This window comes from Malaclemys terrapin, chromosome 9, assembly GCF_027887155.1.
Source record: "Malaclemys terrapin pileata isolate rMalTer1 chromosome 9, rMalTer1.hap1, whole genome shotgun sequence".
In the NCBI taxonomy this organism is placed as follows: Eukaryota; Metazoa; Chordata; order Testudines; family Emydidae; genus Malaclemys; species Malaclemys terrapin.
This window is the reverse complement of record NC_071513.1, coordinates 28,317,719-28,330,745: the sequence shown is the minus strand read 5'-3', so window position 1 is coordinate 28,330,745 and position 13,027 is coordinate 28,317,719. Positions and strand designations below refer to the sequence as shown.

The 13,027-nt window shown below is 42.1% G+C and overlaps 1 protein-coding gene across 1 annotated transcript in view; it reads left to right on the top strand.

Annotated features, from left to right (window-relative positions):
* Positions 1-13,027, top strand: part of RPS6KA6 (ribosomal protein S6 kinase A6) — an 81,831-nt gene that overhangs the window by 14,139 nt on the left and 54,665 nt on the right. Inside the window, exons 2-3 of the mRNA XM_054039593.1 lie at positions 268-327; positions 8,683-8,799. Coding sequence (XP_053895568.1) covers positions 268-327; positions 8,683-8,799 — 177 coding nt within the window. The remainder of the gene's footprint in view (positions 1-267; positions 328-8,682; positions 8,800-13,027) is intronic.

The window sequence follows — 13,027 nt, the reverse complement described above, 5'->3', positions numbered from 1 at the left end:
AATTAATCCCCAGTCAACAAGCAAACGTACCAAAATTTACAAAGCAGTTTGTTAAATGAATAAGCCGGTGTCTCTTTGTAGTCTGACCTGGTTCAAAATTGCAGTTGTCAATCCAACAGGAAACCCAACTTTCATTTTTGCTTGCTTTATAATATTAATCAGATTGGCAATGAATGTATTTCTGTTGGAATTGTGTTGTAATGCTATTCTAATTTACTCCTGTCTCTCTAACATTGCTGCTGATGTTTAATCTTTTTTCCCTCCCAGCTGAATGGTCTTAAAATGGTGGATGAGCCCATGGAAGAAGGAGAACCATATTCTTACAATGTAAGTACATTTTGATGAATATAGTATTGGATGCTTATTGCTTGCATAGAGCCGGGGGGAAGTCCTTTTAAAAAATTTACCCGCTGTAGGAATTGTGCACCGTGGTTTGAGCCACAAAGCAAGCAGTATAAACAATTGGAGATGACTGAATGAGGCTGCCTTCCAGTTGGAGGCCAGGTCAAAACCCAGCCCCTTTCCTAATCTTTCATTTCTGTGGGATGATCTCAACTGTTGATTTTACAGTAGATACATAATAGAGCAAAGAGATTAATTCTGGTTTTCTTATTCCAAAGAAAAAAGCAGGCCTGCACCCCATTCTTGACTTTTGAAAGGTGACGAAACATCTTCCTGAGATGCTTAACGTTCATTTTTTTCTGGAAAATGTTATCCCTTCTCCAGTTTAGTAGATTGGATTATGGCCCTCAGTTTCAGCATAACTTCTTCCAGGCATTCTCCTGATCAAGGCGTGAAAGTATACATCTTGCTCCCAAATATTGATCAGAAGTATGCCTGGGATGTGTATCAGATTTAAACTGGGCAACAACCATTTCCATTTTATGATGTTATATCTTGTGCTGCCTGCATTCCACAAAGTTGTTCACTTAATATCTGGTGATGGTGACTGATCATCCTTATCCTCATAAGTAACATATAACCTTGCCAAGACGACTGGCTCATAAAATCTCCATTTAGGTCAAGGTATAATGCTCCCTTTTCAATTCTTTGGGGTTGAAGGAAAAGGTAGAAGAGTCCTGTACTGAGCTTGACTTTGCTGTTGATATTTATAGATGCAATTCTTTAAGATACCTGGAGTGAATCTTTTGGCCACAAGCCTGAAAGCAACATATCTGATGTTTTATTTCAAAGCAAGCATCTGAAGTTTGATAGATGTTTTTCTTATGGGGAACAGAGCTCATTTTCAATTATTTCTCTACACTGCATTGCTTCTCAAGGTTCTGAGGAAGACTCTCAGCTCTATCTGTAAAATGGGCTCCTTAAAGGAGTCTCAAGTTGGGTACCCAAAAATTGACAGTCTGTCACTTTAAAAAATTGTGGCCTGTTTCTTTTTATTGGGCTGTTTGGATCCTGGGCTGCTAATTAGGAATTCTTAAATATTCTGTGAATCTTCCTAGACCCACTTAATTTAAATATTTTGATTGATCTAGCCCATGTTGTTGAATCAATTTAGTTTGATTTGAAAGGAAGAAAACTTGTCAAGCTTCAGGGCATGAGTTACTCACTGGCGGGGATTAGGAAAGAACTTTGTCTTGCTCTATCCTACATTAAACAAGAGATTAGATGTTTTTATGAAGTGGTTTTCAATGCCCTCTGAAGCATCAGGTGCTAGAACAGGGATACTGAACTTGTGTGGATTGTTTGAGACACAAAGTGGGTGCCGCAATACCTTTTATTGGACCAGATTCTTTCTGACATTGTTTGGTCAGTTATGGCAGATTTTGTGTTGGGTGATAGAGCTTAATGTATTACTATTTTGACTTTGAAAACTTCAGTCACCCTTTTCACTGCAGTTGTTTTGGTAGTTTGGCTGTACATCTTCTGAAGTGTCTTTCAGTCCCATAAGATAAATACTAAGTTGTGTAACTTGCCTATTGAAAACAAAGGTATAGTCATTTTGACCTTTCTGTGAAGATGGCCTTTTTAGAAATATTGTACAAAAGACGGATCCTGTCCAACGTTTTGTCAAATTACATCCCCAAAACATGTTGAATATTGGTACTTTCTGTGTGGAATCAACCTGAAACTAAGTAATTTTCCACAGTAAAAAGCCTAAATTTATAATGGGAAAAGTAGTTTCTCAGCAAATATGATATCCATAGCTTCTGGATGGGCAGCTGGAGAAGAGGTGTCAAATAGACCTTATAAGTAATAATAGCCAGTCTGTGTGCTACTACATTACTACCAAAATATCTGAGTCTTCAAGTGGTGTAGATTGTAAGCCTGGGGCAACAACGCTTATTTTATGTATGTACATCTTTCAGCACAATGGAGTAAACAGCCTCCAATTTGGTAGAAATCTGTTCCACATGGTAAACGGAGATGAGCAGTGGGTTGCATCAAAGCCCTTTGCTTTACCTGAACTAAAGGAATCTCTCAGAGCTTGCTTGATCTGATTGTGAGGTGCTTGGAGCCAACACCCCTCACGCTGTAACTAAATTATTGGGCAACAAGCCAGAACTGATAATGGTATCACTGTAGGTGCTGGATTACCTCCACTTTAAGCAGTTGAAACTAACTACCTGTTATGCAAGCAAGCGAGTCAGTGAGGCTTGGCACATGCTAAGCACTGAAATGGATGTTGTTGCCCAGGCAGCAAAGCACAAAAGCACTTAAGCAGATTTGTAATCGAGGGAGACTAGACTAGAAATAAAATAGAAACGTGTTAATATATTTTCTGTATTCAACCTGAATGAATAAAGAGGAATGGTGAAAAATAAATTAGCATTTAGAAATTTTCAGTTTTAATAATAGATTTGTTGGGGAAAAATTGTAATCTGAGAGTGACCCTTTGGGGAAAAATATTAAAATTTAAAGCTTATGATCAAGGTCAGATTATGTGGAATTATACTTGTGGTGAAATGTATTTGCAAAGGGCAAGTTAGTGGGGACAAGTCAGAGTGTGAATCTGTAGCACACTGTCTTGCCGCAAACTAACTCGCTGAAGCTACTCCCAAAAGTAAAAGTGCACTACAGAATTTCTAGTGCCTGATAGGAGCATCTTCATGGCAACTAGTGTGTAGTAGTTTTACACCTTGGCTTGCTGTGCACTGACTGTGTAGACATGCCCAGAGCAAATACCCACTGCAGATGTACCACATTTTGGTAGTTGCTTCACCTAATTGAAAATTTTAAAAGCAGCATTGGAATTCGTTAATTTTTTTATGCACCAAAAGGTAAAACTGAGCATTTTTTTTTTTTTTTTTTTACCTATTCATTCTTTGATGCGGGTGTTGCAGAGGTCTCTGCATGCTCAAGCAAAGGTGCCAAGTTGCAACTCTCTAATAGTAGTTAACTAAATAGTATACTAAATATAAAATAAATTAGCTGCTTCTTAAAATAAATGTTTTACCTTTATAAAGGGTGCTTTATATGGACTTATTCTTTATTTGAATTGACATTAGCATGATAAACAAATTTTTCTCCTGACTTCCCATTTAATAACTGTCAGTTTCCACAGCAACCAATTGTGATGTCAGAGGATAATGATTCAAGGTGGGTGATAAACATAAGAGCAGATGAACTCTTAAGAAATTTGTTTTCATGCAAATGTTCTAAGTATTAAGGAACAAAAATGAAGACCATGATGTTGAAATAGAAAGGCTTCTAAGTAAAATGTTTCTCTGTCTTAATGTGAAGCATCAACAGCTATTTAAGATTTCATTAGGCAGTTAAATGTCTAACTAAGAAAATTCTTGTTGTCACCAGACAACTTGAATGCTGCTAGTATTTCTTTCCTGCCTTTTGTTTAAAGTAAAACTTACACTATGTCTGCACTAGCACTTTTGTTGGTATAACTTATGTTGCTCAGGGGTGTGGAAAAAAAAAATACCCTTCTGAGCAACGTAAGTTACACTGACAGAAGTGCTGGTGTGGACAGTGTTATGGTGGGAGGCGCTTTCCTACTGACATAGCTACCACCGCTCATTGGGGGTGGTTTAATTATGTAGATGGGAGAGCTGTCTCCTGTCGGCATAGAATGGCTACATGAGTGATCTTACAGCGACACAGCTGCATCGGTACAGCTGTGCTGCTGTTAGCTTTCTAATGTAGACATAGCCTTAAATTCCTGATATGCGTAGAATGAAAACCAATTGGAAAGGCGTTTTTGGTTCTTGTATTGGATGGACTGAGGCTTGGATGTATTGTCTACATTAGGGATTTTTGCACCAGTGTGGTTCACCTGCTGTTTCCTTGTGCTGATAGAGAGAACCAGACTTCTTTAAAATGAAGTAGCTTTCCAGCTGCTCCCACCAGAATACACTGAGGGGTGGTATGGAAGTGGAGGCTAGGGAAATGTAATAAGTTGTGCTGTGCTTCCTTAGCTTACCTCAGGGGTGGGCAAACCTTTTGGCCCAAGGGCCACATCTGGGAATAGAAATTGAATGGTGGGCTATGATGCTCACAAAATCGGGGTTGGGGTGCGGGAGGGGGTGAGAGCTCTGATTGGGGGTGCAGGCTCTGGGGTGGGGCCAGAAATGAGGAGTTCAGGGTGCGGGAGGGGGCTTCGGGCTGTGTAGTGGGGTGCGGGGGAGGGGGTGAGGACTCTGTGGTGGGCCTGGGGATGAGGAGTTTGGGGTGTAGGAGGGTGCTCTGGGCTGGGATTGAGGGGTTCGGAGGCTGGGAGGGAGCTTGGGCGCAGGGAGAGGCTCAGGAGTGCAGGCTCTGGGCGGCGCTTACCTCAAGCAGCCCCCAGAAGCAGCGGCATGTCCCTTCTCTGACTCCTACACGGAGGCACGGCCAGGCGGCGCTGCACATTGCCTCTCTGCAGGCACCGCCCCTGCAGCTCTCATTGGCTGCAGTTCCTGGCCAATGGGAGCTGTAGGGGCAGAGCTTTGGGCGGGAGCAGCGTGCAAAACGGAAGCCCCAGCTGCCCCTATTCGTAGGGTCCGGGGTGGGGGGGGCATGCTGCTGCGTCCGGGAGCCGTGTGGTGCAGCCCCTGATCCTACTCACTGGCTGGTGCGTCGGAGTGGGGCAAGACCCAGACCCCGCTCCCCGGCGGGAGCTCGAGGGCTGAATTAAAATAGCTGGCGGGCCGGATCTGGCCTGCGGGCTGTAGTTTGTCCAGCCCTGGCTTAACAGGTGGAAAGAAATGGAAAAGAGAGAAAAACAAATGCTCAATTCTTATCTGAAAGTTTCTCCTATTACAGTGCCCTCAGACTTTGTGGATTAATATTTGCTATGCTGAAATGCTAATCGGTGTAGCTGACTGGAGCACAACAGTTCTGTTTTGTGGTAGTTTTTGAGATTTAAAAATTTGTTCTCATTCTGCTTTGGAATGAAAACAGACTTTTCAAAGATTTTTGAGAAAAACAGATTTGTCAGAAGACAGGCGGAAGGTATGTCAGTGTTGCTCTGTGACCTGATGCTTAGGGTTCTGGTTTGGGATATGGGAGACCTATGTTCAAATCTCTGCTCTGTCTGCTTCGGGAGAAAAATTTTCATCCAAAGTCACTGCAAGTCGAGCAGAGCAGGGACTTGAAACCAGGGTCTTTCATATCCTAGGCCTGTACCCAAACAATTCATCTAAAGCAGTGGTTCTCAAACTTTTGTACTGGTGACCCCTTTGACATTGCAAATCTCTGAGTGCGACCCCCTCTCTTATAAATTTAAAAACACATTTAAAAAATATTTTTAACACCATTATAAATGCTGAATGCAAAGTGGGGTTTGGGGTGGAGGCTGACAGCTCGTCACCCCCCCCATATAATAACCTCACAATCCCCTGTGGGGTCCCAACCCCCAGTTTGAGAACCCCTGAGCTAAACTGTGTTTTTTCTCTCTCGGACTCAGAAACCTTTCCAACTAAAATTTTGTGGAAACATCTCTGCTAAACATTTCAGTTTTGGTGAAACAGCATATTTTGCAGAAACGGTATGTTTCCTGTTGCATAACTGGACTGTCCCCATTCACCTGCACACTTTGGTTCTGGGTAGCTAGCTTGCAAAATTCTCAGTTGTACAGTGCATGGATCTTTGTACTCTAGGGTTTTTAGCCGAATGCAAGTACTTATAGATGTACAGTTTACCTCTTACTAATCTTACTGTGTATGCAAATCACTCTATTTACTCCTATAATCCCTCTGCTTTGACTTGTTCTTGCACTCAAATTTTCAAGCTGTTTGCCAGAATTATGAAGATGCCACCTCAGCAGTTCATAAGCTTCAGTAGCAGTGACCACTCCCAGCCCTTCCACAAAAGGGGAGATAGGTGCTGTCCTACAACTGAGAGGGGGTGGTGATGATTCTTTTAAAAAAATCTTTTGATTTATTTTTTTCTTCTTTTCATCCCTCTTTCTCTTCTGTTCTTATTCTCTATAAGCTGGCAAGATTCATGTGCCTAGACAATTGCAGTAGATTGGTGACTTACATTGGGAAGAGATCTTTCAGATCAGTTATGAGGCATCTAATAAAACGAAATATGTATCAGTTATTCCGAGTATGAAACCATGCAGACCTTTAGGGAGGGAATGGTGAAGGGAGGAAAATGAAGGCATCCAGTCTTGGTTTCAAGACATCAAGAGATGGACAATCTACCACTTTCTTTGTTTAACCTTTGCAGCATCCTTACTGAACCATTTCCAGTGGTTGTTGCCAACTCCAGAAGAAGCAGAGTTAAGCTACATTCCAGGGCCGGCGTGTACCTTAACTTTGTATTTTCTACCTTTCAGAAGTTTAAGTTTAGCCACTCTTCTCGTTCTGGAAGGGCATGAGAAACCAGTAGGAGACCTTATTTCTGTGTTAATAAAGTCTCTGGGCATTTAATATAGTTAAAGGAGAAATGATTCTCTCACAAGAGAGAGTTAACTTTACAGTTGTTAACCAAAGTTTCACCAAAGGAAAAAATTAACCTATTTGTCTGGGCATAAAGCTTCATGAGTTAACTCCTAACCTTGGGTTTTGACTTTGATACTTCCCCCAGAAACATACACTTTTTTCCTTACTCCTGCCTGTTAATTTGAGTAGAAGGACCCTCTAGCTTTGAATATGGCTATCAGGTTTCCAAACAAAACAACATCTTATTGTCGCTTTTGACAAAGGAGAGGCTTTTGGGGGGATACCTTAAATCAAGACCTTAAGGAGAAAGATTGTCTATTTACAGGAAGCCCTGTAAGAGTTCCCATATCTGTTCTTGCCTCAAGAGACTCTTTAGATCTGACCTTGGACGCTTTGATGCATGATATTAGGCAGTAGCTCTCCCATTCCTCAAACTGGCCATGGAAAAATTTTGATGCCAGAAAGCCAATCCTCCCATAAAGGACAGGGTTGGCTTTCCTCTTCCCGTCACCCCTGTATCTGACGTGCAATATCATAATGTATGTATTGAGTTTTAGCTATCTTCCCTCAAGACATAGCTTCTGAGCATGGGAAGGAACTAATATGGAGGAAGTGGGTAGCAATTGGGCGCTTCCAGGACTTGAAAGCAGTGAGCTCAATGCCAGTTCAGGCAAGATTCTCTGGAGCCTATTCACTTCTGCTTGCAGTGCTCAAGAAATGTCAGCATTTTTCTCATCAGATCTGATCTCTTCCACCTTCAAATATTTCAAGGCTCAAATGACCTTTTCTATTATTGTGGTAGACCCAAGCACTTAACTTCATTTGAAGGATGCTTATTTGATATTCTAACTGTGTGGCTCACCAGAAGTTTCTCTCATTCACCTTGGGTTAAATACATCAGCAATACATCATCTCATTTGGTTTCACCTTGGCTCCCAGGGTTTTCTTAATAGTAGCTGCTTTTGTGCTGCACCACAGATTTTCATACTATCATCTGCACTGCTTATGAGCGAAGGTGCCATCCCTGCAAGAAGCAACTAGAGTAGTTGAAGACCTGGTGAATCTCCTACCCTACATCAGATTTGTACTCAACTTTGAAAAGAGTGAACTGATCACAGCAAAGACTGATCTTTCTGTGAACTGTTTTACATATCACAGGGGTGGCTTTTCCATTGGATGAAGAATTCTTAAGCTTAGTTAGACTATTCAGATCCAGTTGACTGTCACCAAATGACGCACATTCTTCTGTTGTTCAGGTCAATAACCTCATTTGTTGTTTGTTCGGGACTCTTGCTTTTATTCTCGGTTAACTCAAAAAGATGAAGGAATCCCCAGTAAATTTTAATTAACAATATTTTGGCCAAGGCCAAGCGCAAATTTCAGCCCAGATGGTGATTTTTGAGAAAGCTAAAAGGAACTGAAGCCTGGGATTTAGAATGGAAGTGCCACCTCAGCCTTAGCTATAGAATCTCTATTGTGATGCTGTAATTCCTTTCATTTTGGGAAACTTGTAATGGTTACAATCCATCATCTACTTACAACCCTTCCATAAAGAATATTGTCTTAGTGGAAGGGAATTTGGTGAAGAAACAGACTTCAGGTTCAGGATTTCTAAAGGAGAATATATATAAACAGTAAGGAAAAGTACTTTTTAAATAATAAATATAACATTAGTGCCCTTTCCTGCATTTTATAGGTAATTATTGAGGTAGTTGTATATACGAGGTAGTTGTATATACATATTGTAAGAGAGAACTATTTCAATACTTTTCAGTGTTGTGTTGAGTTCCTCCCTCTCCCCTTTCCCCCCGCCTCATTTTTTTTTTTTTTTTTTTTTTAACAGGATGAAGGAAATGTGAAAGAAATTCCTATTACCCACCATGTGAAAGAAGGGTGTGAGAAAGCAGATCCCGCACAGTTTGAATTACTTAAGGTTCTTGGTCAGGGATCATTTGGAAAGGTAAGATACAAACTTCCTTTTTATTCCAATCCTCTACTTCTAATAGACAGCTACTTAGTCCTACTTGTTAACATTAATGAACTTCTCCATTAAAGATGGTTTTATAGCTTCTGAATCCTCCTGACTGCTGTCAAAAGTACATCTTTTTTTTTCCTGTAGAATTTACAGTGTCACTGGATACTAATGGATTCTTGAGGCCTTTGTACATTACAACTCTGCCTATGAAGCAGGACATGAATTTCTCCCTTTGATCACCGTATTGTTTATCCTGCAGTCCTCATGCAGACAAAACTCCCATTAAACTCGAGGGTAATTTTCCTATAAGTAACAGGACTGCAGGGTTGGGTGCAGAATAATACAAAAACATTCTTAATCTTGATGAAACAGGTTACCCTCAGCAGTTTGAGACTGAGTTAGAGAAGGCTGACATAGTTTTTAGAGGCCTAATAAGTCACAAACACGCACCTGTGAAAATTGGCTTGTTTTTGAGGAAGTTATTCCCTGTCTTGCAAGTTCTTGTGTGGAGGTGACAGTATTAGAAAACTTAAACTTTGTGCCCATAGCCCCCTATTAACCTGAACTTGCATGTCCTTTAGACATTTTTGTTGCTATAACTAAGTCTAACTAAGACCAGTGTTTTCCCTCCATTCTTCCTGTTATCCATGCTGAGATCACTTGTCAGTTTCTTGCAGAAGAGATGTACAGTGGGGTTCATTTACTTAGCCATGTCACATGAGGAGGATAAAACTCTTGTGGAAGGGTATATAGTATCTCTTGATATTTATGGTAAGTTTCCTTTATCCTCTTCCACAGTTACTGTCTCTAAATGTGGAGTACATATTTTCTCACAAGTGAGAGATGGGAAAGGTCTTTTATCTACTCAATCTCCCTGCTAATGTAGGATTATTCCCTGTTGTGCACTTACTAGTTCTTTATCCAGTCTAGCTTTAATTGACCTGTGCATTGAGACTTTCCTTGGGAGACTATTTCACAGCCTAATAGATCTGTCAAGAAGCTTCCTATGAAGTTCAGCATAAATGATCCCTTCTTTTATTCCATAACTCCTAATTATACCCGTTGTATGATTGTAAAAACACCCGTTATATATGTTTGACCTGCCATATATACCCCCTGAATTGTTGTTTAGCCAACTTTTTTCTCTTAAGTCCGTCTCGCCCACCTTTTAAATGTTTTTTATTCAATGTATGTGATACCCACCTGTCTGTGGGGCTTAGAGGAAGGTAAAGACATTAAACAGTAGGTTGAAAAAGCGGGTTTTGATTAGAGTTTAGAAAGAACTATTAATAGAATACAGCATGGACCAGAGAAACATGTTTCAGCCTTAAATGGGGATGCTATGGGGGGTTGACATGTTGACTTTAGTCCTTTGCCGGGATATGTCCTTAACTTGCTTGTTAGGTATTACATCAGTATACATGAGCTTTCATCTGGTTGGATGTTGTGTGGTCTTAACTTTTTACTATACGCAATATTTAAACCAGGAGTGTGGCCAAAGTTCTAAATTGACTCTGTTAGAACAATACCATGAAACATTTCACTGCTGAAAAGATTTTTGTTGCAAACACTCCTTGACCAAAAATGTGAATTTGTCCACATTGCAATATCTGAGCATCTGCACCCCATGCACTTGAGTTCGGATTCATTTGGCCAGCAGTGTTTTGGGCTGCGCCTGCCGCCTGAGTGTCCTTGTGCCTTCCATCTGAGAGCGTGAAGGGTGGGCTGACTCTTAGTTCCTTGTCCCTACTGTGGATATGAGTTGGAACCAGCAGTGAGTTTCTCCCTCACTTTGATCTATCCATTGCATTGTAAATAGAGAGGATTCGTTGAGCTATTTTTTTTTACTTGTTTCCTTTCTTACTATAAGAAACAGCCCTTTTCTTTGCCTGTGAGACTTCCTGGTACTGGGATCCCGTCATTATGACAACGCACATCTCCAGGCTTTAAAGATTACTCTTTCTGATGGATGTATGAGATGCTTATTGTGACGTGGTGAGGGGTACATACAAGACAGAAGTGCCATTTGTAAATCATTCTCCAAGAACTCAAAAGTCGAAAGAGTCTTGCTTAGAATTGTTTCGCCTGGATAGGTCATTGTGCTCCTCTTCAGATCCTGAAGTGGCTGGAGGTGAAAATCTTGACTATTCCTCCTCAAAGTGCTCCCACTGGCTCTTAGGCTTACATATCTGAGACAGGCACTTGTAAAGAATCATCCTCTACAGCTGCTAAAACCTCAGAGGTTAGGGGGAGGAAGGAGGCCTGAATCTGTAAGGGGAAGAGGTTTAGACCTCCATCACTGGGTCCTACCTTAAGAAACTAGAAATACCCGTGAATTACATTTGAGAAGAGTAGTTCAAGGCCCAAGAAGAGACCCTGTGGTGCCCACTCAGGCATCAGTCACAGAACACCAGGACCAGTTTCTTCACGGAGTCAGAAATTACCAGGTACCAACCCCTTGCACTGAACCCCCTGTTACTGGTATCTCTGTTACTGGTACCAGCATCTTACATTTGCCTAGCTGCAGCACTAATGAACTTGGTACTGAAACATGTGTGATATCAAGGGATCTTGTGGCTAAGGTGAAGATTGTGACTTTTACTAAAAAGATCCATGACAAAGACAGGTCACAGGCAATAAAGACCTGTCCCTGACTTTTACTAAAAATATCCATGACAAAATGGGAAACCGCTGGGCAGCTGTGGGGCCAGCTCTCAGAGCTCCACGCTGCCCATCCACGGTGGCTCAGAGCTGTGGGACTCCCCCGGGGCCATAGGTGGCGGGGCTCCTCCTGTTGCCCGCATAGTCTGAGGGTGGCAGGGGTACCCCTAGGGGCTGAAGTCACGGAGGTCTTTGAAAGTCACGAAATCCGTGAGTTTGTGACCTCTGTGACAAAATCATAGCCTTACTTTATTGCCTCTTTGGTACTGAAGGTATGGTCGGACACCCCAAGCTTAGTACAGAGCACAGCCTGTGTGTGCTCCCAGCTACTCAAGCTCCAACCCCCCAAGAGGAGTACTGCTTCTCTTCCTCAGGCTCAGATAATAGCAATGAGGAGTCTCCAGTACATTCTCTGTGTTCTAGGTATTGAAACCCTTACATCTGAGTGGGAGTCTAGGACTTTTTTTAATTATCCCATTGATACTATCCCTTGGTTGCCACCTCATGGCCTCCTCCTCCCTATAATTACTAGAACCTGTGGCCTTACTGAGCACTATGGAAATTACAAGCCAGAAGACCAGCTTCTGCACCCCAATCCAGTCCAGAGTTAGCCCTGGTCTACACTGGGGGGTGGAAATCGATCTAAGTTACGCAACTTCAGCTACGTGAATAACATAGCTGAAGTCGACGCACTTGGATCGACTTACCGTGGTGAGTTGACTACTGCGCTCCCCCGTCGACTCCACCTGCGCCTCTCGCGGCGGTGGAGTACAGGAGTCGACGGGAGAGCACTTGGAGATCGAATTATCGCATCTAGACTAGACATGATAAATCAACCCCCGCTGGATCGATCGCTGCCCGCCAATCTGGCGGGTAGTGTAGACATACCACTAGATCCTCTTCCCCACCATCAGCTCCACTGTCAGCTCATGCTGCAGTTTTGTTGACTGTGTGGGATGATCCGGGCTCTGATGAGGACTTACAGGTGGAGGACTGTTCCAACCCAGCACCTGTCTTGTTGCCACCTTTTGATGAGGGGTGGTACCTGAAATATCTACCTTACAGCCAGATGACTTCAAAATGTTCTAGGATTTGCTATGCAGAATGACAGGTACCTTTTGAGATTCTGGTGGAAGTTGTTCAGGGGAAGTTGCACGAGCTCTTAGACCTCCTACACACCTCCATGCCTGGATGTCTTGCAGTGCTCATCAGTGAGGGACTATTGAAGCCACCCAAGTTACTCTGACAGACGTCTACTTCTTTAGCTCTCGGTAAATAGCTGCTACCAAGTGCCTTCCTAAGCCTTTGAGCAACTTTATGCGCATTAAGTTGAAGTAATCAAGTCCTAAGGTGACAAATACATATACAACTGCTGCCGGGCCTGTGTAAGAAAGGAATATGGATATATTGGCCCTCAGAAATTGATACAAGGCTTTTCTGATCACTGTCCATGGGCTTACAGAGTGATGAGGCATCTGACAGGATTCAGTACTGATTGTTGCTTTAACCACCAAGGTTATATTTGGAGTTCTGGGAAATTCTTTTTATTTTG